Below are 27,198 nucleotides of genomic sequence, written 5' to 3' on the forward strand. Positions count from 1 at the left end.
CCCCTATGTCACTTGCCCCCCCCCCCCTGCCCCCCCATTTCAGTGCCTCATGTGGAGGGGTGGGGGGGTGTGGGGGGGCGGGCTGTGGCATCAGAAGAGGCTGGTGAGGGTGGTCTGTGAGGGACTGCGGCACTCGTGCACGTCCAGGGGCCCGGCGGTCAGCACGGGGGTGACGGTGGGCATGGTGGGATTGGTGAGATCCGTCAGGGTGGTGGGGGTGCTGGATGGGCTCATGGAGGCGTTGGAGATCTCCGAGGCGGGTCCCGACGGGGTGCCCCCCTGCAGGGCCGACCCGTCCGACACTTTGTCTACCCCCGAGCTTTCCTGCCGAAGAAGGTTCCTCCGGAATTTGGCGCGGGCGTTCTGGAACCAGACCTGTGGGGACCAATCAGGAGAGAGCACAGCTCAGGACATGTAGACGGGGGCTGAAGGGGGATGGGGGCTGGGAGGGGGGTCACAGGCTACTGGAGTTCATCAAAGCAAAACGACTTCTTTGTTCCCCGTTCTGTTAATTAGGGCTGAGGGCTTTTCCCCCACTCCTCCGGATTTCGGTTCACGGGCCTCCTCCTCTGCCCTCACTCCTCCCTCTCCTTGCGGAATGTGCTGCTGCTCTCTCGCACCACTGAGCACTCCGTGCACCGCTTTCCCCGTGAGCTGCGCGAATGATGCTGCTACCTGCTCTGTCGTCTCACTTCTCTTCTCATTTTTATTTGAACTCAGTTCATGTCATTTCCGCACCTTCTCCTGGTGGGGGAGTGGGAGGGGCGATGGGGAGGGCTGTTGGCACTGATTGGGTGGTGAGCCTGGGGGGGCGGGGCTCTCACCTGCAGTACGCGCTTGGTCAGGCCTGTCTTCTGCGCCAGCTGTTTCAGGTCCTTGGCGTCAGGGTTGTGGTTGATGGCGAAGTAGGACTTCATGGTGCGCAGCTGGTGGTGCTTGAAGGACGTCCTCATGCGTTTGGTCTTCTGGCTGGAGCTGTACTGGGAGTCCCGGTCCAGCAGGTCCCCGTCGTTTTCATTGCAGCTCAGGGCTGAGGGGCCACACAGAAAGACAGGGAGTTCATATGGGGTCTTACCTCCTTTTACCTTAATGTTCATTTTTCATCATTGTTATTTATTATTTTAGCAGTGTTTATTCAAGCATTCCGTTCCACCAAAGTGGCCTGTGGCCCTCAAAGGACCAAGAGCCGGGCCCCGTGTGACCGTGGCGGCGGCGTATGTGGGAGCAGGGGCTCGGCGCGTGACGGAAACAGGGCCAGCTGGCGGAGAGGTCAGATATGCAGGTGTAGACGGGGCCCGAGCGTGGCTGCTGCTGGTGTGTGTGTGTGTGTGTGTGTTATATACATTACATGGTGAGGACGGAATGTCGGCTGTCCTGTGTTCATCATATGTGTGACTTCAGCATATGACATCTTGGGTGTTGTGTTAAACATTGAGGCCATCATGTAATCAGAGAGCGATCAACTGATTACTAATTAATGATAATATTTAAATGATTATCTAATATTTAACATTTATGTTTGTAGCCAAGAAAAACGTTGACATTTTATACTATGGGGAACAACTACTGTTGCCAATTAAATGTTATTATTTAGATATGAACTTTTCTCTCTTGTGTGTCATTATTCAGAAAAGGATCTTCTTTGTTTCGGCACCTGACCTGTTAGACACGCCGACAGCCGCCTCACTCGGTACGGCGCGGTTTGTCACGGTTCAGTTCGGAGTGCTCAGACTCAGACTAGAACGTCATTTTCCCCTGTCACTCTCTGCCTCGTTTTCAACCTAAATGTAGCTTTGGAATAAATAAATAATTTTTGAAAACTCCTGAAATAATTTTACTTGTGCCTGAAAGAACTGCAAAGACACTTTAACGGACAGGAAGTGATAAAACAGTATTTATATAGTATGAAGTGTTCCGCGATGTGATGTGTTTAGGAGGTTGAGGGTTATATAAATGTCAGTTAAGGACAGATTATCGCACTGCGGCTGTCCCGAGGACTGAAATAAACCTGGAAATCAAGGCCCTGCCTAAAAGCTGCATGACACGTCAGCCAGGTGCCGCTCGCAGGATGCGCATATCGGAAGCGCGTCGGGCTGGTGAAATAAGCCGAGATCGGCCCACGCTGCCCACCGGGGCCGCTTTCCGGAGCGGAACGGGAGCGCACCGTCTGTCTGTCTGTCGGACGGGCATACATTTGGTAATTAGCGGATGTCTCCCCATCCCCCCTCGCCGGCTTTGCCATGTAGAAATCAGTTTCAGGGATCTTTTACTCCAAACCCGAGTGGGCTGCGATGAGGCGGCAGATGGTCTGGGGTGAGCGGCTGCTTTTACCTGGACACCTGCGACAGCGGGCCGGCGTTAAAAGAAACAACGATCCACCGTCGTGACAAAAAGAGGCGACAAAGTTAACTCACAAAATGAAACTTTCAGGAATAAACTAATGCTATTCTGCAAATATTTAAGGCTATGATATATTTTATGTATTACATAATGCTGTAGATATAATTAAGTGTGTGTTTGCGTAAATTTATGTATATGTCGGTGTTTTTTTCGTTTTATGCTTTCCTGTTAAATCACTTTTTTGTTCTGAAAAAAGGAGACTTCGGGGACTTGGAGGAGCTGAAATAATTAGCGGATAAACGGAAACAAATACGTTTCGCCTGAATTCCAGGGATGTTTGGTACCACAAGACGCACTGAAACATTTTTTTCCCGCCGAACAGTTTCTTGGCAGGGATTTAAGTGTTGCTGGATGTGTAACAGTTCAGAAATATTTTCTGTGAAAAAGAAAAATATTATTGATTCACAATTCACAAAGCAACACTCTTCAGTAATTACCCTGCAATTTTCTCAACGCTACAGTTGTAAACAATCACAAACAATATTAGGCCAATGTTGCTACAGGAGTGCCGTGGTCAAATCAAATCACACTTTTTTTTTGGATAAATATACCTTTAGCAACGCTGCATTTTAAAATACGTGCATTTTACACAACATTATTTCCCTTCGTGTCTATGTTGGAGTTTTTCTTTTTATTGACAAATTATGCGTATACAGACTAATTTCCCTGTTATTGAGATTCCACGCAACACATCCTTATGTGCGAAATCATAATTGAATATGCTCATCGGAAGCATGCTAATTTACAGATTATACCACGCACAATGGTCATGTCTGTCATTCAACTTTCCAAAGAACAAGTAAATAAAAGAAAATATGTTTTCATGTACAAATTTCGATGTTGTTGCTGTCGAGATGCGTCTATCCATTATACCCCCTCAAGAGGGCAGCAGAGTTCCAAAGCCTGCTTAATGTTATCCATTGCGCTTTACAACTTTTACTCAAATAACAATAGCGACCGCAAAAATACAATCGTATATAACAAATGCTACGCGAACGATCACCCATAATTGCAAATTGTAATACATTCTAAACATGGCTAAGTAGTCACTGACCTCCTTAAAATTACATTATTATTTCCAACACAATTAACAGAGCCATTCGTACTCACGGCACTCCCAAATCTCTTGAAAATATTTAAACAATCAATTTCATTGGCGAATATTTTGTTATTTTATAACATATTTTATAATATAATTGCATATTTCAATGTAGTGGAGGGAAATGCATTCGAGGCAGTGCACAGTCCCTAACCACAACTAGAGAAGGTTAATTTTCTCCCAAATCATTGTCAGTCGTATGATTAAACACGGGATGGTGAAATTGCCCGGAATTGTGGAACAAAAAGCCCAGATTCTACATGAAGTCAAGATATGTTATCTGTCGTAAATATGGCTTTGGTAAATTCTTGATTGAGCGCTGAGCACCAAACACGGCTAAACAGAGGACCACAGGCGACACACCTTAACCTCTTCTGAATCCTGAAGGAGACCATCACTATCGCCCGCAAACCGTTTCACTACACTCTTAGAAAAAATGGTTCTTGCGGGTGCTATATAGAACCATAGGGGTTCTAACCCTAGGAAATAGAACCGTTGCCTTCAAAAAGGTGCTATTTCACGCACGCGAGGATATATTTGAATTTCAACTGCCGTTTATGGAACCTTTCTGAAGACACTCATTTTAATGGTAAGTGGCACAAAACTTTCCTCTCCTTTTTCATTCATAATCATTACCAGTATTTTCTGGAGACCAAAACGTGAATAAAGGAATACAAGGTGCGTTCCCCGTGAATGTCAATGGGCACGTTACCGATAATTAGGTCAGCTGATACAAAGTTTATTGTTCGTTCGGGCTATATAGTCGCAGCTATCCTTGCCTGTCACCTTACAGGATTCTTCATTAAGATAAGTTTTCTACTTCCCATGGAAACCCGTTTCCGCCACCGTGGAAAAAAAATATATATAGATATAATTTAAGTCTACTTAATATCTCGGAAATAACGAGATAACTAAGTCGAAATTTCAAGATAATATCTCGAAATAACGAGATAACAAAGTCGAAATTTCGACTTAAAATTTACACATATATATATTGAAAATATATATATTTTTTATTTTATTTTATTTTTTTTCTTCCCCCGGTGGCGTAAACGGGCTTCCATAACTTCTTTCTCAGTCTGACAGTTAAATGAATTGTAGCGTCTGTCGGATCGAGACGTCGCAGAAGCTGAGGAAGACACGAAGACTCTTCGGCAAGAATACGCTCTTTATTAGTAATCCTTAAAAGAACTACCTCAAGCACTTAAAGAGCACCGAATCAATTAAACATCCGAAACACATAGTTGTCAGACGCTGAACTGTAAGATGCACACACGGTGGGAGATTTACGTAAGCTAAATACACGCGAGGATTGTTCAGGGTACACAACAAGACACGGGCAAACACATGCACGACAATAAGGAAACACAACCATTAACAACAACAATACAACAAGGACTATTTACAACTGCACGCGGGGCATGCTGGGACATGCGCCCCGCCGGTGCTACAAAATTATCACATATAATTTTGAGCTTGTATCCATTTTTGTTGTTCAATGACATTTCTGATCATTTAAGACGATGCTTAGCTAACTTAGCGCCATGCAATTGCTAGCTTGGGGAGTTGTCATTTTCGCTAGCATCAGACAACGCAGAGTGATTTGACAGTAACTAGTCTTCTTCATTGGCATGCTGTTTAGATAAATTGTAGAATAAACAGCATTCAAATGGTTTTGAGGTATGTGGTTGTCAGCAAGTTGTCGTACAACCTTCCCTCCTAATAAGCTTATTTATTGCTAACTAACTAGCGTTATTAATGTCAAAGAGTACAGAAGCCTGATATATTGTTCGCGGTTCTATACTCATTGTTTCGAGTTGCTGTCATTAGTTCTGTGTATTTAAGTCTCCGTTTAAGTAGCCTATATTTCCCCAGTCCTGTTGTTAACGTCGCTACCAGTTGTGCCTTGCTGTTCCGTGTTGTTTGTCCCAATAAATCCCTCGTTACCTGACTCTTTGTCTCCCTGCCCCTGCTTCCCCGGTTCGGAACGTGATAGCAATCAATAGAGTAAAAAATAAATATAGAAAAATGCGTTATGAAATATTTTTTCTGTAGGCCTAATACTTTTATCTTTCATTTCATTTTAGATGACAGAGTACTGGACTGTTGAAGATGTCTGCAAATGGCTTCAATCCATAAACTTAATTGATGCAAAAGAAATCTTCACCGGTAATGGAAACAATCTTCAGATGTCCATTTTGTGACGTTGTTAAGTTTCACCTAGCAAAATATTTGCAACATCTACAGCTACAGCATCACCATCTACCCGATTTCCACATTGTTTGCAACATAGAGGGATGCACAAGAAGTTACACAACTATACCTGGCTTCAGAACACATATTTACAGAAAACATAGGGCTGCCATTACAAGGAATGCAGATTTTGACAGTGTAACACCCTCTGCTGAAAATGAAATTGACCAGGTGGACAGCTTAGAAGATGTGCAGTCAATTAATGAAAATAGTCTGCCTGACTTAAATACTTTACTGTCAGGTCTTCAGAAGCATGTGGCACTTTTTATATTAAACCTCCAAGAGAAACACCTTCTCCCCAAAGTTACTCAGGACACAATTGTTGAAAATCTTCAATTTGTACTACAATTTTTTCAACAGCATTATGCTGACATAATTAAGTTTCACTTGGATCAGTCAGGATTCAGACTGAGAGACCATGAGGAATTGGACAATCTCCTTTCAAATGAAACTCTTTTTGACTGTGCATTTGAGTATGTTAAATCTGAATATAGATTAATACAATTTAGCAGGAAGAATTTGAATTTTGTAGAGCCAGTTCAATATGTTCTTGGTGTTAATAGCAAGGGGAAGGAAGACACTTTACAGTATGTGCCACTGAATGATGTTTTGAAGTTTTTTTTGGAGAAACAGGACATTTTTGATTCTTTTCAAAGAGGCTGTGAGAAGGTTTCAAATGATCTTTTGGAAGACTTCACAGATGGCAGTATTTTCCAAGCTCCGCCATTTTTTGGTGATCCAAGTATTCTTCGTATCCACTTGTACACAGATGAATTTGAAGTTGTGAATCCATTAGGCGCCAAAAAAGCAATACACAAAGTAACTGCCTTTTATTTTACAATCGGAAATCTAGAACAGAAATACAAATCCCAATTACGGCACATACACCTGTGTCTTCTGATACGATATCAGCTCTTTCAGAGGTACCCCCTTAAGGACATTCTCTGTCCTCTCCTACTTGACCTCAAAGAACTACACACAAAAGGAATTGAGATTTGTGTGAATGACAGACGGCATTTTTTGAAGGGGGCCCTAGCAACCATTTCAGCAGACAATTTATCTGCCCACAATTTAGCCGGATTTACATGCTGTTTTAACAGTGGCCGGGTGTGCAGGTTTTGTATGACTGCATATAGCGACTTAAAGGCCCATTTAAATGAAGACAGTGTGCAAATTAGATCTTCCGATGTTCATAATTACCACCTTAATGCACTTCAGGAGAACAATCAACTGTCAAAACAGACCTATGGAGTAGTGAAAGTGTGTCCATTCACTGAGCTTCATTACTTTGATGTCACCAGAGCATTTCCACCAGACCTAATGCATGATTTCTTAGAGGGTATCATACCAATTGTTGTTTGTAAAGTTATCACTACACTTCATCATCAGAAAATTGTGACACTGAATGACATAAACTCAGAGCTGGAAGCATTCACATTCGGAAAAAATGATCGAAGAAATATCCCACAGACACTACCACAGAGTGTACTGAAACAAAATAAGTTAACTGGATCAGCAGCACAAAACTTGTGCTTATTTAGGATTTTACCACTCCTTATTGGACATTACATTCCAGAAGGTGAGATACACTGGGATATTTATCTCAGGTGCAGAGAAATAGGTGATATGATCCTCGCTCCCTGCATCAGGAGGAGCATCATTCCTGTCCTCAGCTTACAAATTGGTGAATTTCTCGCATCTTTCAAGACTGTGTTCCCAGAGACCTTCACACCTAAATTGCACTATCTCATTCACTATCCTCGTCTGATTTTAGAATTTGGCCCCCTGAAACTGCTGTGGTGCATGCGATTTGAGGGTAAACACCAGTACTTTAAGAGACTGTCTCACAACACTAGCAACTTCAAAAATCTTTGTTACACCCTTTCCAAAAGACACCAGTTGCGGCAGTGTTGGGAATTAACATCCCTGGATATCCTCCGCCAGCACTCATACACTGAAGGTGAACGTCAAATCCCATTTCGATCTCTTCCCCTTGACATTCAGGAAGGCATTGTGCTAAAGAGTGGGGTTGAAGACATACCAGAGGGCGAGAGAGTAGGAGTTGTTAGCTCTCTACTGACCAATAACTGTACATACAAAGAAGGTGACACCATCATAATTGATGTGGTAGAGGAGGACATTCCCATCTTTATGAAAATAGTTAAGATTATCCAGTTCAGAGCTCTCTGGCTTATCTTTGGAAAACTACTGACACCCAAGGCATTCAGTAGGCACTACCATGCCTTCTCTTTGGAGGACCATAAAGAATGGATTGTTGTCCATCCAGGGGATGAAAAAGACTACCATGCTTTGGACACCTATGTTCATGATGAGAATATGTTCCTTACACTTCACCACTGTGTCCACAGGTAAAACCCTGCTGCAAACAACTGACTTAAAGGAAACAAAAATAGACTTCTGAAATACTGGTATATAATTAAGCTCTTGTTTAAATTGATAATTTAATGTAATGGAAATTTACTGTGATTCTTACATCAACAGAACAGCAAATTGATGGGGAAACACTACTGGGGTTGACTGAAAGGATGACTGAAAAACTTTTTCCTCTGATGAAGCAGCAAGTGATATTTTTAAAAGAGTTGGAGAAATTGCGCAACACATCATCATTGGCTCAGTGAGTATGGAATTTCATTATATACATAAAATGGGGAATTTCTTGACATGAATGTTTTGTAGGACCAAATGTTATCTTTTCTGTCCACAGACAAACAAGTCCAATGCTGTGTGATGGATTACCTGCAGAGCCCAGTAGTCAGTAAGTATATAGCAGTTCAGTGTCATCTCACTTAAGTCTTTAATGCTTCAGCCCCTCTGAGAAAAGGATTTTTGACAAATGACAAAGGAGTAATGGTGTCTGTCTGTATGTGTCCATCTTTATTTCTGTACATAGTCAAGGAGCCCAGGAGTCATGGCCAGCATTATACACCCTGCCTGTCCTGCCCCCAGAGCTACAGGAAGCTCTACAAAGAAAAGATCCATCTTTCAAAAAAAAAGACAAGTCCCACGTGCGATCTTTACTGATCCAAGTGTTGTTTGACAACATCACAAAGTACACATGGTATTGTCATACCCTTGACATATACTCTAGTTTGTTGTCAGGAACATACATTGAGGTTGTTGTGTTGTATATTTTAATATTTAAATTTGAGTAGGAAAGTTTTAACTCTAAGCATGATCTTTCAGGTACCCAAACCATAAAAAATACACAGATGTCCTGGGATGTCTGATCACCAGGTTTCCATTTTTGAGAGACCATAGCTCCTCTGGATATGTATGTTATTTCTTAACTGTTATTTCTTAATGCAAAACATTATTTTTCAGTTGAATTTCTGTACTACTTTTATGCCGTGTGAGCCTTATAACTTATGTAAACACCCACAGGAAACTCTATTGGAGTGTTTGCGAAATAAGTTCAAGAAGGAAAGGTCACCTTTAGTGAACTTGGCAACAGTCCAGGAGATGAAAAAAAAGTTTGGTGCCAAAAGACGGAGAGTTATGGACCATGTGCCTCTGGAGGACCCACTTGGACATCAGGTACCATTTTTAAGATTCATGCTTGTCTTTAGCCCATCTGTGTGCCTGTCTGTATGTCTGTCAGCTTGCTAGCCTGTATTGTCATGGTTTACCAGTATATACTATACAGAAACTTTACAAATATCTTATGGCTAATTCCAGAGGGCAAAGAGGCACAGAAGTGAATATACAATCCAGACTTCTTGGGGGGATTGTAATCCAACACAAAAGGTTTGCAATAAATTAATGATTCAAATTCTGTATTGTATTTCTGTCTTGGAACATTTATTGCTCATTGCTCACATGCTTAATTCCTGTATTCTCTGTATATTTTTTTTCTAGATTGTACTGGACCATGACGGTGTTGGGGAGGATGACCTGAGTTTTCGAGAGCACATAAATGCCATGAATAATGAGCTGTGCCGGCGACAGCCAGACTTCCCCAATATAATGGACCGAATGAAGCGCACGCTGTATAAGAGGGTTGAATATATGGCCAAGCCAACTGAGGAGGTGATGGAGATGTTCCCCTTTCTTCAGGTGCCAGAGCTGGTGAGAAGCTAATAGTAATATTGCTATAATGAGATTTCAGCACTGTTAGGAAGCAAGTGTATTAATTTATTAATGACAACTTTCCCTTTCACTTTTTTTCTCTTTTTTGTTTTTGTAGATGCATCATGAAATGAGGTTGCGTTTTGGTCAGGACATGGAGCTAAGCCTTCAAAATGCCCTCAGTCTGTTGACATCCAACATCATCAGGGCAGCTCAACATGGTAGTCAGAAGGAGCTGCTGTCCAGCCTGCTAAGGACCGAGGCTAACACAGATAGTATGTCACCAGCTGACATCTTTTCTTTTTGCTTCGCACCCTTCAATTGTCTCTATAAAACTACTGTATGCTTTTATGAAAACATTGTTTGTTTCTTTTGAAATTTCAGACCTTCAAAAGAGTGTTGCCATCCTTATCCTGCCAGCACTTTTCAAGGAGAACTCAAAGTTTCTTTATTGTTTAAATGAGGTATGTGATGTGTCTATGATTGTAATTTGCATGTCTTTGTTTTGTCAACTGCATCATAAATTCAATCAGGAGGTCACTAAAACATTTCTCATTCATATAGGAACCACCCAGCTCATTTCCAACCATCATCCTTCATGATTCAGAGACTCCCCTCCTTGCCAGCAGAGCATCTATAAAGATGGATGAAGTCACCATCACAAGTGGAAAGATGGACATACCACATGCTCTCCAATGCCTGCTGGAAGTTTACTTCATCTTTGGTGTGCAGTACCCCAAGCAGATAAAGCACACCTTGAGTTTTGCAGAGCGTTATTTATTTCAAATGGCAAATGGACAAAAACCTGTGTCTATTCCTGTACTAAAATTGTACAATCAGATTTGCTCATAACTGAAAGGTGAATTGTTTTGGTTTTCTAATGGATTTTATTTCTAATTTATTTGATTGTAGATAATTTTATTAAATGAACAATACAGGCCATTTTTGAAACTACATCTCGTCTCTTTCTTCCATAGCTGCTTTTGGGCTTATATAGCTTGTAAAAAAGGTTTGCCTAGTTATTGCCTATTTTATTTAGAATAATAGCTGCAGCTAATTAATTTAATTAAATTATTCATTTATCATATCATATAATTGCTGAAGTATTATTTATTACTATTACAGTATCACCCATTATCATTCTTCATCATTATTAATGATTAAGTATTAATAAAAATATGAGTACAAATGAACCTTTTAAAGGTGCTGTTTAGAACCCTCTTTTTTAAATCAAAGAACCTTTAGGGTTCTTTTAATTGAACTCTCTATAATGGTTCTATATAGAACCTTTTGAGGGTGCCATATATGTACCAAGCTATAGAACCCTTAAAGGTTCAATATGGAACCTTTTGTTTTAAGAGTGTATTTAGGCTACTTAATAAACTACGCTAAAGCGCCGTTGTTTAAAACGTATACTACACGCTCTGGACAGAGAAAATAAGTTAAATTCAAGTGTTAAGGGAGGAAATATATTACGAAAAAGATTCACATTTAGGACATAATCAAACGTTACTCAATAAACTATACTGATCGATCTTAAAAGTTTAAGTTCTCCTTCAAAAGTTTAGGCTCCTTCAAAATCTCAGTAATGCATTTAATGGCTTTCTGGTTGGTGGGATAGATGTATATTGGTTTACTGTTAAAATATTTTGATATTTTGCGCAAGGCAATTGTTAAATTTAGAGATCAGAAAGTCATTTAAGCGGAAAAAGTCAAACATATTTTTAAATAGTGGAGAACGTTAGGCTACTTCATTTTGTTTGTTTTGTTTTGCTTCTGTTTGTTTAATTTCGTACTCTCTAATTTTAAGGCGGCGTAAATATTTTCGATGAGGAAGGGACTTGCATATTTTTTAACTAGTCGCGAGTGGCTCGTGAGCTAGCAGATGCTCTAACTAATTCTGCCTGTATTATTCAAATTGTCTTTAATGGCACTGGAGGGTTCGTTAATGGAATTGAGATGAAGGAAACAATGCGCTACTTGAAGCCGCAATACAGGGCACTTCATAAAAGGGAGCCGGCGGTAGTTTTATGGCGATATGATATGACATGCTTTCCTGTCGCAGACTTCTGATTGGATTAAATCATATTATCTTAAATCATTACGCAAACGAAAACTATATATATGCGCATGCAATTAATGTGCAGTGCATTATATTATATAGACGTATTGTACTATAACATTATAGTATTATTATATTATTGCTGGCCTATATAATATGTCTATATATAGTGCCAAATAATTTTTAAAAAATTGACTTAAAACTAATCAAATATCATTCCATTTTCTTCGTCGTACGGAATATCATCACCACCGCCACCACCAGCAGCAGGCCTGTCGTCACTGCAGTGTCGTCGTGGCGTTCTTTAATCCAACTCTTACACATTTAAGATTCTATCGGCTAATTGTAACTTTATTTCTTAGGATCCTTTCCTGAGACGACAAAGCAGAACCCCTGGCGCAGCGGCGACGCCGCGCATCTGGCCGTGTGTGAAAGGACAGAATAGACTCCTCGGAGCCGTGGGAGGCTTTTTAAAAATCGTGTACGGGCCAAATCTATTCAGGACTTCTTACAGGTGCGTCTGTTCAACAAGATTTCAGACATTGATTTACTGACCTAAAACCCATCAAACTACAATTATACAAGCGACTGTGGTGGGAGAAATTTTAGATCACAGGAGTTCTCTCTCACTCACTCACTCTTTTTAAAATCTTTTTGAAGTTCCGGCTTCCATCTAAGCCATTTTCCACTTGTCAGTCTCTATAGTCGTCTAAAACTCTCCAGTTCGCCCCTCAGCACACACTGGAGCCCAGTGAGCTGGGGAGGGGCCACGTGCAGTTTAGGAGAACCAATGGAAAGAGGGGCATCGGCGTGTTGGAAACAGCCAGTGAGTGACTTCTGCCTGCGCTAACAAAGCTTCCAAGGGCTAAACCAATAAACGGCACATAAAGAAATGCGTGAACTCAGTGTAACACCGCGTTACTCATCATTAATTACTGCTATTTATTATAAACATCAAGGCCAACGAAGCTAATAATAATAATAATAATAATAATAATAATAATAATAATAATGCAAAGAACAGTTCTTAATTCCACCAGGCTGATGTTACCCGCTTCTATTCTGTAAAATCATTTAATAAAACAAAAGTGTTATCATAAGAACCTATATTATCGAATACTATTGGAAAGCAACAACAGCTAACATTATAACGTATTTCTAAAGTATATGTATTTATTAAAAGGAGTGTTTGTATTAATCACAGCGTGTTCTTATGTACGTCAATAGTATGAACATTAGCATTCATAATAAAAAATAAAATGAAGCATAAAATTCTGTGTTTGAAAAATAAAATAAACACCCAGCAATCTAAGCAGAAAAGCTTTTTCTTAAAAACAAAAACGATGGCAAAATTCATATAAATGTTAAATTAAATGCAACTACTACAACACACTTAAAAAGAAAACGATAGTTTGTAATAAAAAAAATCTCAAATTTATCATCCCGGCAGCTGAAACATTCATAAAATTAACGACTGCATTAAGACGTGCGCATACAAACTCATGTAAAAGTTAAAACGTATACAACTCATGTAAAAGTTATATCAAGTATAGATTTACGGACCTAAATTAGGGTACTTTGCAATTATGCCTTATATTTATTACGAATAACAGGGTTGATGTGCTTATAAAACTTTTCTGTTACACAAATCTGAGTAGCTGAAAATGAACACAGTACAGAAGGAATCATATGTCCCTGGCTTATGTCTCAAGGCGAACACGCTGTGGTTCCGTTAGTCTTTGCGGCCCACTCAGTGTCTCACGCAGACACAGGCAGATCTATAAAAGTCTGTGCAGAGCTGTCTCATTCCAGCTGAAATGTTCGACATAACCACATGTGGATACTATGAGTAAGCTTTAATAGGCACGCGCCCTAGTGATTTACTAAAATCAAATGAAAATTTATTCAATGCGTGCTGGAAAATTATATAAAGTGAGATAAGTCCTTAAACCATATCAACCTATAATAAAACATTATAACAAACATGTTTCCTCCGTTGAAAGTAACGTTTTTAGATGATAGATCTCAACAGTCAAAGCTTCACCCCTCCCCCTCATTAAATATGCTGATATGTCAGGGATCGAATATTACCCGACTGAAAGTCGGAGGTCGACTTTTAAAGTGAATTAGGTACTTATAGTAACAATGCATGCGCCCTTAACGAGCTCTTAATGAGTATATTATTACATTCATTTGTTTCATTATATAGCGTTTAAAAACACAAGATTCTCGTGTAATTGCAATGCATTGCTTTTTATTAATAATACTTTCGTTTCAGGGGTTTAATTGGCATTTTAATTAGTATTATTAACAGTGTGTCACAGCCGCACAAACAAAACACTTTGTGAGTCAAAATTGAGGTGCTGTTTTGGGGTGTGCCTCATAACCGGTCCACAGAATTAGATAATAGTGTGCTTCCCAAATCAAGTGTGGGAGCAGAGACAAAATCACTGGCTGACGTTACCCCTTTAATTGCATGACTTCAGACTCCATCAAAACTGTGTCTCATTTTACTCCCGTGTACAATGAGGAAGCGCCATCCTACTCATTATATGTTAATGCGGCCGGGCACTCGCGTTTGTTAGAACCGCTTGAATGCTGTTTCTTCATGCTATTTACTGGGCTATTGAAAACAGGTAGCACTTTTATACCGCTGGTCGCCAACCCCGGTGTGGATGCTGATTTGCCGGTGACACAGGTGGTTCCTTCTTCCTCTAATGACACGTAAGGGTCCTCTTTACACTTCTAACGGTTTGCAGCGGGGTGAGTGGCAGATAGGAACAAAATACACCTACCTGCATTGTAAGCCGCCAAATCCGCTCCTGGTCCGGGACTTTTTCGTTTCCTCGGCCGCCCCTTCTGCACAGTGCCCACGCCGTTATAGTACGACAGTCCCAGCGAGTTGGCTGTTCCCAGTCCTCCACTTTTCGAAGCTACATCCGTGTGATTGAAATGCGCTTGATATTCCCCCTGTATGAGCGATTCGAAGTGTAGCCGGCAGTACACCAAGCTGTCCTTCATGCCGAAGTGGTCCCCGGTCGTCAGCATCTTGTTACAGGTCGTGCAGGTGAAGCAGTTCAAGTGGTAGACCAAATCCCTCGCTCTCATTACCATCTCCGAGGCCGAAATTCCAAGATGGCACCTAGCACACCTCTGCACCGAGAATCTCCTGTCGAAGGGAACCGTGTCAGTGTGCGTTAAAATGAAGAAAAAAAAACCAAAACATAATACAATTTCATTTGGCATTATTAAATTTACAATAATTTCGATAGGTTAAATGGTGTTTTAATAGTAATTTTGAGGACTTAGTATACTGAAATGTAATCACAATAGTAAATTTTAAGAAGCTTGAGAAAAACTTTTTAAAGTTTGAACCGTACGCTAAAATAATGCATCACTAGCGAAATAAGTGTTACAAACAAGGTGGCAGAATTTATCATTGTCTTCAAACGAAAATTGCACTTATTTATTGTAAGCAACGCATAATTAGAGGGAAATTACCTTCTATTTGTGACTGCGTTTTATCAAACAAAAAGCAAGTGATTTGTGATTTAAATGTCCATAATTTTTTTATCACGCAAAATGTATCGATGAATATGTCATAACTTAACAATAAGATTTTAAATAATAATAATAATTATTATGTATTTTCTTATAACAACAACAACAACAACAACAATAATAATAAGTATCATTATTATTATTATTATTATTAATAATAATATTATTATTATTATTATTATTATTATTATTGTGGCTTTTTAAAGAAAACGACAGTGTGGGGCAGCACAACAATTAATTTAATTGTGGGCCAAAATCACCGCTGCTTCGCTTGCCACCCTTCTCAGCAGCCGTGACCGTTTGAACGTTACCTGTAATAATCCTCCTTGCAGTAAATGCTGCCGTCTTTGCTGAAGCAGGTGAGCTCCGACTCCAGGTTGAGTTTACACTCGCAGCACTTCAGACAGCGCATGTGCCACTGCTTGTCCACGGCCAGCAGATAGTAGCGGTCCGAGATCTTTCCCCCACAGCCCGCACACAGGGCCACTCGATCATTGCTCATGGAGGGCATGCTCTGCGTGGGAACAAAGCGACGCTCACTGAGCACCGGTGCAACTGTGCATTTCAAAATGTGCACGCGCTGATGGTTAGACTGCTTTAATGACGCAGGGAAATGTATGCATATGATTCATGCATATGACACCCCTCCCCAGTCTTTCTTGCTTAAATAATCACGTACCAGTTGGTTTTATATTTTCGTAATATTTTAACACAGGCGAGGGGCAGAAAATAAATTAGATATTAAAAATATCAATTTATTATACGCATCAATTTATTATAGTGGCATTAAAGTAATTGTTTTAAATAAAGGACAATTGTTTTGTTTTTGTAAAATGTGTAAAATGTTTTTCAAATTATTACCCTACCGATCATCATATGAAATTGGTAAGATGAGAAAATCAGACCTTAATTACAAATAGGTGGTATCGATTTGTTTGCATCTCGAGGGAGTGTCGCCTGTGAGGTAAATGAAATGTCTTGTAACTCCCGGGGGCGGAAAGTAGGCTACGATGGTAACGAGTGAAGGGAAAACAAATCATGGCACAGTCACGCACAAAACTTACGAAGAAAACGGACTGAATAAAACAAGGCTGCTCTATCCTGTCTTGAAGCAAACTGAAAATATCGTACAAAACGCAACTTCACCCGGAAATGTGCAAAAACGTCATTACTATATTTGACCGATTCAAAACTAAAACAATAAATAAATACGCTTCTCCGCGATAATTAGTCAAATATCCTCAACTGCCAAATTAGTGAACAAGCCATAAACGAAACAAGAGTTGAGGGTCAGGTAAAAAGTAAGCCGCAAACACCACTCCACTCAGAAAAAAGAATTAAAGGTGAAACTTCAATTGATCCTGACGTCAAAATAACAATTGACAGTTAATTTAGTTGACTGTTAATAAGGTTGTTGGTAAAAAAAAAAATGTTTGTTCTTATTGATTTTTTTCTTTTAAATCTTAACTTTTACGAAATCATAATGCAAGTAATTCGTGTACATTTTATTTGCATATAAGCAAATTAAAACCAAACGCACAAAACTACGCGATGAGACGATCACCGTTATATTTAATACTCACTTATTTGCCCATTTCCATAACTCAAAAAGGCACAAAATAATTGTTTTACTGTGGCACTGAAGGAATAGATCCTACATCATTAATTGGAACACTGTAGTTTTCAGTGATTTTCGCACACTCTGTACTACATTTATAAAATTTTGCAGATGAAAATCAAAAATCAGCGACCGCCCCTCTATGACATTTATAAGCTTGCTTATTTTTCTGTTGAGATAAACGCAGTGCAGAAGGGTTTGTGAAAACCCGTTAAACAATATGCATATTAATTTGCATTATCGAGCACCACAGTCATTATCAATTTCCTAAAATTTTAATTTAGGTACAGACCTATGTTTTAACTTTGGCGGACCAACGAGAATAATGTGTAATACTGTATTATTGGGTAATACGAAATTCCCAATTTTCTTGAACAACATTATTTACTGTGGTATAAATGTGAGGAATTAGCTGTGCAGCCAAAATGCTAAAGTATAGTCTAGCGCGGTCCAGCGCTGACTTCTCGTAGCCATTTTCTGAGAGGAGGTCGGCCGCGGTGCAAATCTGCAGCGGTCACAAGTAGGTGTCGCCTACCGTTTCGGTTTCCCCCATATCTATGGCCGAGCTGATGCCCGCTGAATCGTTCTTTCCTCTCCGGTCCATCTCGTCTATAACGCCGTGCATCTCGCCTCCAGGGAGGCCGTGGAAAAGCATCGCAGCGGCAGACGGGAGGAAGCTGCAAGCGCCTTCTTCAGATCTGCAACCCAAAACTTCCATAAGACGGAGACCCAGTCCGTGCATTGGCAAGTCAACTGTTCTCTCTTGCTGAAGCAACTTAAAAAATCCACGCCGGGAAAAAAATGACAAAAATAGATCATGTAAAATGGAGACTCTCGCTTTCCAACAGATTCTATCATTTGCCTGTGAAATTACAATTGGAAATACTCGTGCAATTCGTTATAGGAACTGACGCTCTTTATATCCTTGTATAATTTCGAAAATTTGAAACTTTTACTTTCTGTGCACAGAATATGCGTTTCAACTGTCCTCGTTAAGGGCAAGGAATACATACAAATTATATGCGTAAAAATTCCTAAGAAGACCAATAAAACATACCAGCAATTGGAGATTCGGTGGCAGCTGCAGAAGTCTGTTACCGCGTTCTCTTCCAGTGTCTTCAGTATTCAGCAGCTAGTACATTCTGCAAGAAATTCGTTGAAGCGATATTTTCTTTTTTCTTTCTAGTTATTTAGAAAGAAGTGTTGAAAGAAGCAGCTCGCAGATATTGCATCTATAGCTGGGAAAATACAACGCTGACGGCCTGTACCGTCAAAAATATCCCCATAACAACAGGAGGAATGGGCGAGAGTAGAAGCGGCGTGTAGTTGGTGAGTGTATCTCCTTGTTCCTGTCACTTCTTCACTGCCAATGTCACGAAGAAAACGCAAAAACACAAAAACGCAGACTGCAGATGCAGTTCTGGCGATGCTCCTGCAAGTGTGTACTACTAATGACACTAAAGAAAAAATATAGTGACGATTGATAGAAGATGAAATCAGATGTTATTATCAGATGTTGCTTGCAGGCTCGCAATGCTTAAAGGAGCTGTTTTCTTAGGAAGTTTTTCTCCCTCTCTCCCGTGCCAGCAGATCTGTGGATGAGTAATTGAGGAGGAGGAGTTGTCTATACATTGAGTTTGTATAATCCCCGGTAAGACTCCAGCAGAAAGCTGCCAGCCTTTATTCCTATTCCACTGTCTCCCGACCTAAGCTACACTCCGCGCCTTTTCTACGGGGAAGAGCGCGTCACGCCCCCTCCTGCACGCTCATTGGCCGCTTAACGTCACCCAAATCTTAATATATCGACGGGCCGAGGGGGTATAGCGGGAGTTGGACTTCCATCCCAATCTCTCGCGCTGTTGGTTGGTCAGCATCCGTGGGTTTTCTTATTTTAAGTTCTTTTTATTTGAAAGAAAGTAATTTTTAGCTATGCCCAGAGTATTCAATTGGATTGCCACCCATTTCGCCAGTGATGATGATGGTTATGATGATGATGATGATTATTATTATTACTTCTGCTTACGAATAGCATGCTGTTGTTGCTTCTGTTGCACTTCTGTGTTGCATTTCTGCTATAATAATGTCCAGCTTCTTGTTTGTGTATGTGCTGTTACTTTAAGATGCGCCATACAAACGCAGTGAGAGACGCGGGAGACGCCAATTGTACTTTTTCGTCACTGCGAAGGAGCTGGCGGCGGTGTTCTGATGTTTGGGAGGGCTGCGGGGTTAAGTCGCTGGTTGCGAGGAGGACCGGAAAATTGCATCTCGAGTAGGCTAATGTATCCAATTCAGCTAATCTCATGGCAGTTTAGTCAAGGCTAAGAAGATCTAGTGAAGAAACACTGATTCAAGGAAGTCTTGTTCCTTAATTTTTAAGGTGTACCTTACTGCAAGGATTCTATTAAATATTGATAGATGCACTAAACGCGCAGTAAAAGGAGTCGCTGTTGGTAGAACAAATATTTTCGAGTTTGTTGTTTAAATTATTTCCTGTTTCGATAAAAAGAAAATCACCATCATAATTACAATTTTCCTACATTTAATTTATGAAACATTTATAAATATGTTATCAGTACATTGTTTTTTATATAACATAAATCAGCTCTGAAGAACCCAAGATGGTATACCAAGTCAAATATTATATCCAAGTAACATTTAATAAGAATTAAAAAGAAACTGCACAAGCATACAGACATTTGTGTTTAAAGTTTAAACGAGTGTATTTTTATTCTCAGTAAACTGCGAGGTCTTTGTTAAAAAAAAAAAAAAAAGCCGATGAGACTATACGATCTTCAAAGCAGACGTGACAGGTGAACAAATCAGAGATCTTCCGTTACCTTATCCACCTCTGAGGAACGTCACCGTCTCTACAACCATCTGTTTCCTACCACACAGGCAGATCCGTCAGACAATACAGCACCAGCGCCGACTCAACACCCGTGACTGAACTCCAACAAAAGAACACAAGGCCTTCTGTGCCCGGGGATTCAGGTCCTTGTAGCTGCAGCACCGACACCAGCAGTACTGAGAATACCTGGAGATTAATCCGTGTAATTAACACCTATTGAGCGTAACATTACACACTTTTCCCCCAACATGTTTATTTCTTAATTAAACTACATGCGCATAGAAAATATTCCTCTTGCATTTTTATCGTGGGGGCGATGTTTGTCGGAGAGATCGTTTAAATCTGTGTAGTACAATACCGGTATATATATGATTGCTAATTACGCCCATGCATTAGAATTTTAACTAATGAAAATGCAATTGAAATGATTTATATTGTAAATACAAAGTTCCAGGACACTGCATCTCGGTAAAGGTGGGCTATAGGCCTTCTATTCATACCATTTACTGGTTTAATTAATTTATCCATTGTTATGCATATCTTTCTGTGTTTTGGTAAAATGAATTTCTGCCGATTGCACGAAGTATTAGGGTGTAACTGTATACATAGTATAAACAGTATATAGGCCTATAGCATAAACGCCAAACGCATTTTTAAAATGACTTGTTTAACTACTGGGGTGATTCGTCGCGATTGAGCTGTGAATGTAATGAAAATTTAATATAAACAAAAAAAATCAATAAATAGGGTCTAATATTAGACTTTTGAGCACTTAGTTTGCTTGGAAAATTGTGAGAATTGCGAGTACCGCAAAGAAGAAGTCGATTTGTCGAACTTTATTTGAATACTACAAATCTCACAGTATTTCAGCTTGCCGAATTTCATCATGTTGTATTTTGATATTTTATTTTCCGCGATCTATCACTGTTCGCTGTTTAATCTCCACTTCAGTTCATACGCCGCCCCCCGTCCGCCAAAGTACAAGCGAAGCAATTGAGACGTTCGTGAAAGCGCTTTTTAAAAGTGCATTGTAGAGTCGTGTAAAACAACTTCAACAAAGCTACGCAGACCCAACTAAATCATGTATGCTTATACGCTCCAGGCGTGTACTATTCTCTAAGGTCGCCGGGTCTTCATAAACAACCGATTGACATCACATAATTAAACAGTTTCATCAAAACTGAAAAGCTTTCTTTCAGCACATAAATATTCAGCGTATTGCCTCCTGTTAGATTAAACTGTGTCTCTGTCGAAACCATACGACTTAAGTGAGTTTTACACAATAACAAAATCTTTAATTAAATCCACTTACTTGAAGAGCGAGAATCAATTCTCTGAGGCCGATTTACCTGTTTTGTTAAGAAACACAGCACTTTTGTTTCATTACTGGGTAATAGAAAGGAACATTTTGCCGAAATTATTCCTTTTTTACATTTACATTAAACGGTTTATATAATTGGCTGTTTAGACTGGTTATAGCCTGTAATTTCAGTATCTGACGACGTGTTATTTTTAAAGTGTAACGTGAGGGGGATATAGTACTAGAGGCAGCTGATTAAAATTCTGGCTGATTCTACATTTTGGTATTAGTTTTTGCTATTCTAAGAAATCGTTCCTTTGCGCTAATTATCAACTTTAAATATTAAGAAAAAGTGAACGACATGCAAAAGCCAACGGCTTAATTGATCTTAAAAGCTATTGTTTATATTTCACAAAACGCCAGATTTCATGGAACAGCATGCTTAGAAAAGAAGTGCAAAATATATTTAGACCTATACCAATAAAGTACGATAGTGCGATTACCGTAGATTCCCATGGGTATATTATTAGCATACAAATTGATTTATGAAGATATGGAACTGTGTTTATTCAAACATCGCAAGAATAGAGTAAGATTATCCTTCGTTGCTTTTGCAAATTCATCTTTGAAGGAAGAAATGGCCCCTCTGAGACTGGCCCGCAAACTTTGCAGGCTGATAAACTCATACAAAGGCCAGCAACCTAATTTGTGCTATATTAACTGAATTGTAATTTAAATTTGATGCCATTAAGGGTATACGGAGTAAGCACAGGATCAAGACGTTGACAACAAATTTACTTGATTTTAGAGAATGTAACATTAAAAGATTGGCGCGACATATAGGTTAAACTCGTGCTAGATATGATATAGCTGATCATTTTGAGCTTTCGTCATGATCTACTTCTATTCAGACAATGTGTATATCTTTCTTTAATCGTAATAATAATATAATATGGTGTAGAAAGGTAATGTTTAAACGGATGACCGATCAATTAAGTCGCTTGGGTAACGTGCTGGAGATTGCGTCCATCAGGATGCGACCTTATTCATTAGACCTTTAAAATGGCCTTAATTGCCTCTCTGATCTCATTTGATTCTGGGTCCTCTTACAATTAGCCGCGACCTGGGCCTACATTCTTTGTGTTTGGTTTAATTTGATTTTTTGACAGTGAGAATGGAAACAATGTCGAAAAAGGCATGGTTTTTCTTTTCGTATACGAAAACAATATATTTTGTGATGACAGTAATGGTTTTATCATACTGATTTGGGAGATTTATACCGGCGTATGAGACGTACGCCACGTTACGACGATTTGAAGCGCAAGCGTAAACCTCGCAAATTAAACGAATCCCCTTCCGGCACGTTGATCCCTTACCGTGACACACAATCCCCAACATATACATATATTTGTATAGATTAAACCCCCTGAACGCTGAGCTTTGATGATATATAAAAATAAAATTAATGCGCGTTGCCTCCTTTAATGGACACGCATAACGACTCTCGGGAGAAAATACTAATTCTGACATTACATAAGCTGCGGGAAATGCTTTGATTACAAATACTGATGTTAAAGCCATAACAAACGTTAACTTTTCCAAGCTGAGGCACGATATTGTAACACTTGTTGAGTTCCTTGATTTATGTCACTCAGTGTATTGTTGGACTTGAAGTGTCTTTAGTTTTTCAGTTGACTATACTTAAAGGTTAATTTCACAGAAGAACAATTTCCCTCCAAAATTAACTGTTACTAGAAGGCAGTACAATACAGACAATATTGTATACACATGTACAGACTATATACCACTCTTGATATTATTGCTATTGCTAATAATAATAGGCCTAATAATATTTCACTGTATGACCAACAAAAGTAATGGCCTCACTGACTGCTCACTCAGTAGCATACAAAATATATTTTTGCATTAAACAGCAGAAGGACATGAATTTAGTGCCAGCATCTGAAAGTGACAGTATGGACAAACCAGTTTCAACAGATGCTAAAGGTTGAAAGAGCACTGTATTTAATTAAGAGCCGGCTTCCTCGTGTCCACGTGTTTTTTTATTATTATTTTTTTTTAAATATTTTGGTATAGCGCCTTTTAGCACAGTTCGCGTACAGCTCGCAACTCAGCAGACGTTAAAAAACCATACGGATGACAAAGAGCAGCACGGCCCTCCGTTATACGGCCACTGCGGCCAGTTAGGGGCTTCAGAAAGCTTTAGCTGATGACAGAAACAGAGAAGGCGAGTTAACGCACAAGCGTGTTAAACAGAATGCGGGCTTTACTTTAGTCCTTTATATCTGGTATGCTCTGTTAAAAGCGGTGTGCTTTGCACATTGAATTCATTACATATTACTCTGGAACTGAATCACGTGGAAGTGCATTTTGTCTGTATTTATACGCTGTCTAGAGGCTGAGGTCTTGTGATATATTTCCGAGAAATACAAGGAATGACATGGAAACAAAACGGATAAAAATGTATGCTTCGTGCCATTTTGAATTCACCTCCAGTCGGTGCCAGTCGGTGTTGAGGTTGTGACACCCAGATGTGGAAGAACTGAGAGGGTAACAGGTGATTTACAAGTGTTGCCCTCTTTGACATGAAGCCAGTGACCGCTGGCATTGTATGAGGCCCCGAAGACGGTGAGGGTGCGTCCGGTAAGCGCAGCAGACAGCTGCGGCCCTGAGCCGCCAGGGGGGCAGGTGTTGGGGTGGCTAAGGAAGCGCACTTGTAACTTGAAGGAGGCTGATTTGAATCCCACTCCTGATAAATGTACAAAGTTTCAATATGGCTTTGTATCTAATACGTTATAGGGGCCTATCAGAAGGCGTCCCCATCATCATCCTCTAGAGATGTTTTGCCCCCCCCCCCCCCCCAACGAAGACACGGTGGGTAATTGGACGGTCCGCCGGAAACATATCAGTGTACAATATCCAGCAACAATAACTGTTGGATTATTAATGGATACGCTTATATTAAGACATACACTCACTAAAACGCTACACCGGAAGAATTAATAAAAAATTAACAAAACACTACTTTCACCAGTTCCGTGTTGTGCCAAAACCAACAGGCGCGTCTCCTTTTTAAATCGTTATTACTTTCTTTTTTTACTTTTCAGCTGCGCACGCCATCCTTTTTCATTGTTTTACAGTGTCTCATTCAATAATACATTTAGTTTAGTAACGCGTTTGGTTATGAAGATCGATTTAATGGTCATGTATACATAGTGCGCATAGAAATGAAAGACAGTAGCTAATAGACATATCCCTTAACACTTCTAAGGTATGCCCTGGATTTTTACTCAGTTTTAAATTACACTGAATGTTCATACTGGCCACAGCCCACTGACGTAAATTTTTGTTCGCGAAAGCTATGTTGAAAACAAGTACGACTCTCTTTAACCCTGTAAATTTCTAAGCTCATGGGAACTTGCAATTTCGCTTCTAATGTAATAAAATCACTTCCATCACGCAACGGGCGATCTTATTGAAACCTGAAATGACATTCAAACCTATAGATATGGCTGTAAATACTATTATTTGTAAGGCTACCGAAGAAAGTGCGAAAGCTTGTGCAAACCACGTTCGCAAAGAGTATTAATTCTAGTTAATAAGTCTTGACGTGCGCTTTGTATCGCTACCATCCGTTGGATATTCAAGCATGCCCTAATTAAAGGTACAGTCGTACTGTCTTCCATTGTCACATGAGACAAGACAGGTTTGTCCTGGTGCGGCAATTGTCTGTCTGGCATAAAATACATCAGACCTAAAAACGATCTTTGCACAATTAGCGTCGACCGGACAGCCAATCGGGCGGAGGACCCAACTGAAGACAACCCACAGCGGAGTCTACATGATAAAAGGCGACCCCAGCCGCGCCTCGGATTATACGAGTTAAAGGATCTCAGTGCTTTTGTATTGGAAAAGACCCCAGTCCTGGGGTGAGTCCGCAGATCAACTATAAAATGTAAATTAACTTCATATTAGACCGGCGATTTCCATGATATTATCCAGCACTTCAGCTGCGCATTAATGACAAGAAAATTTGACCTCACTACTTTAAAAAGATGTAGGAATTAGAACGGCACAAACTATAATAATAATAATAATAATAATAATAATAATAATAATAATAACACATCTGGTACAATATAGGCTTACACTTCTGTGTTTTTTCATTCACGTGACTTACATGAAAAGGCGTAATAAGCTTCTAAAACAGTATGCAAATAAAATCTTCTGTAATACTTTTAATTGAATACATGCATATTTATCACGTGCATCCTATGTCTGGAATATGGTTGGCTTATACATTAAACATTGCGGTGCATGTGCACCGTATCTGCTGGCGCGTATGAAAAGTGATACGGCAAGGAGCGGCCAAGCGGAAATCAATCACCAGGCTAAATCCTGCGACTCAAATACATCCACGGAGAGAGAAAAAAATCAACACCTGTGGATAAATTATAACTTACCTGATTTCGCCTCCCAGTGAACAGCTCTTAGCTTGTTTTCCGAAGAAGGGTCTAATTGAGGGCGGAATCAAACGCCTCCCTTGTTTATATACATTGTGGTTTTTCTTGCGTTTCGTCTCGGCGCTCTTCTTTTCTCTCTCAGACAATTGTAGTTTGAACGGCAGCTCTCATCTCCATTCCCCAGTCTATTCGGAGTCAGTCGCGCTGATTAGTGCTTAATGCAGTTTGTCCTTAAGCACCGGGAATTCACATGTGTTTTGTCTGTATACTGTTACAGTCTCCCTCAGTGACAGTGCTACCAGGTCGTGATCAAGCTGCGATCTCTCTACAGATATTTCTTTTCGGCGAGACGGGCAGCCCATGGCAGGCATCCATACCCCGCTACTCCTCCCGACGCACTCACAATCAGCTCCCGGTTTACAATCCCTCCGAGTCGCTTGTTCATCTCTGATCTGAACACAAAAAGCAAAGCGTCAGATGATTATAATGCTAATACAAATGGATTTGAAAAGGGGAATATTTAAACAAAATTGCCACGTGGTATTACAGGATTAGACTATAAGTATAAAATATTACCATGTAATTAGTGTGACATTTGGATCCTCTGACAGGTTTTGACAGACAAATATATAATTCAATACACATGCGCAATAAAAGAGCTGGTATATAACTAGAAAAAAAGTTAAGCTACAGCACAAAAACGTATTTAAGATCCTTCATGGCTGAACTTGACGGACCCGCTTTTAAAGGAGTAGCCTACTCAACATTTGAACTCATTTCTTTAGCTACAGCGCTACGCTGCCCTGTGGCTAGTCATGCTGTTTATTTAATTAAAGTGTGTGTGTAGGGCGGTAAACTCTGGGTTTAAAAGTCCATGCTTTTTGGGTGCTTTTCTATCTGATGGTTTCGACGGACTCATTCACAAAAAAAGTGTGAAGCCTGTTCCTTGTCGCTGCTGTGAATTCTGGCTTTAACCCGATAATAAGTTCAAGGTTTGCCCTTTACCTTCCCCTCGGAATTTCTGGGAATCAAATCCTTCCGATGAAGTGTTAGACCGGAAGCGGTTAACTACTTCCACATCAGTCCCTCTTTAGAAGAATGGAGGAGCAGGGTGCGCGCGTGTGTGATGGACTGAGAGAGGGAGAGGTGTTGAAGGTCGGGGGAGGGGCACGCTTTTTACTGCTTAACCCTTCTTACCTTTTAACTAACATATTTTATTATTCTAAAGGTGCCCAGTTTTTCACTATCGATTTGGAAAAGTGTCCGGAACAAGATTGAATCTAATCATAAAATACCGACTACTTTGCCATTGTCGGGACAGAGCAAGCCCCCCCCCCCCCAAAATAAGAAATCACATCGGATTTATAAACATTTGCACCAGTAAAAGTTCCATTATAAAAAAAGAAAGTATCAAATTAAAGGTGCATATTTAAGACTTCGTTATTTTAGAATTAAGATTAGAACTCAGGGGGCTTAAGATATATGTT

At 40.0% G+C, this 27,198-nt stretch overlaps 2 protein-coding genes across 6 annotated transcripts; one reads left to right on the top strand and one right to left on the bottom strand.

The window, feature by feature from the left end:
- Window positions 1–90: 90 nt before the first annotated feature.
- Window positions 91–26,387, bottom strand: lhx2b (LIM homeobox 2b). Its single transcript, XM_023840697.2, has 8 exons — window positions 26,288–26,387; window positions 25,712–26,163; window positions 18,137–18,221; window positions 17,615–17,777; window positions 15,773–15,975; window positions 14,696–15,069; window positions 825–1,030; window positions 91–375 (listed from the first exon to the last, which is right to left on the bottom strand). The coding sequence occupies exons 4-8, from the start codon at window positions 17,732–17,734 to the stop codon at window positions 91–93; spliced, it is 1,188 nt and encodes a 395-aa protein (XP_023696465.2). The 5' UTR covers window positions 17,735–17,777; window positions 18,137–18,221; window positions 25,712–26,163; window positions 26,288–26,387.
- On the top strand, window positions 3,924–10,792 carry LOC111856952 (sterile alpha motif domain-containing protein 3-like). Of its 5 annotated transcripts, none has more exons than XM_072707328.1 (13): window positions 3,924–4,088; window positions 5,587–5,668; window positions 8,009–8,121; window positions 8,255–8,387; window positions 8,478–8,528; window positions 8,664–8,831; window positions 8,957–9,044; window positions 9,155–9,307; window positions 9,449–9,517; window positions 9,629–9,838; window positions 9,957–10,113; window positions 10,223–10,302; window positions 10,403–10,792. In XM_072707328.1, exons 3-13 carry the CDS (start codon window positions 8,043–8,045, stop codon window positions 10,688–10,690), a joined length of 1,476 nt encoding a protein of 491 aa, XP_072563429.1. In that variant the 5' UTR covers window positions 3,924–4,088; window positions 5,587–5,668; window positions 8,009–8,042; the 3' UTR covers window positions 10,691–10,792. The 5 variants fall into 5 exon arrangements, with proteins under 5 accessions (XP_072563429.1, XP_072563424.1, XP_072563423.1 ...); XM_072707323.1 differs by having other exon boundaries at window positions 8,040–8,121; XM_072707322.1 differs by having other exon boundaries at window positions 5,587–8,121.
- Window positions 26,388–27,198: the final 811 nt, after the last annotated feature.

This window comes from Paramormyrops kingsleyae, chromosome 2 (assembly GCF_048594095.1).
Source record: "Paramormyrops kingsleyae isolate MSU_618 chromosome 2, PKINGS_0.4, whole genome shotgun sequence".
NCBI classification, from domain to species: domain Eukaryota; kingdom Metazoa; phylum Chordata; class Actinopteri; order Osteoglossiformes; family Mormyridae; genus Paramormyrops; species Paramormyrops kingsleyae.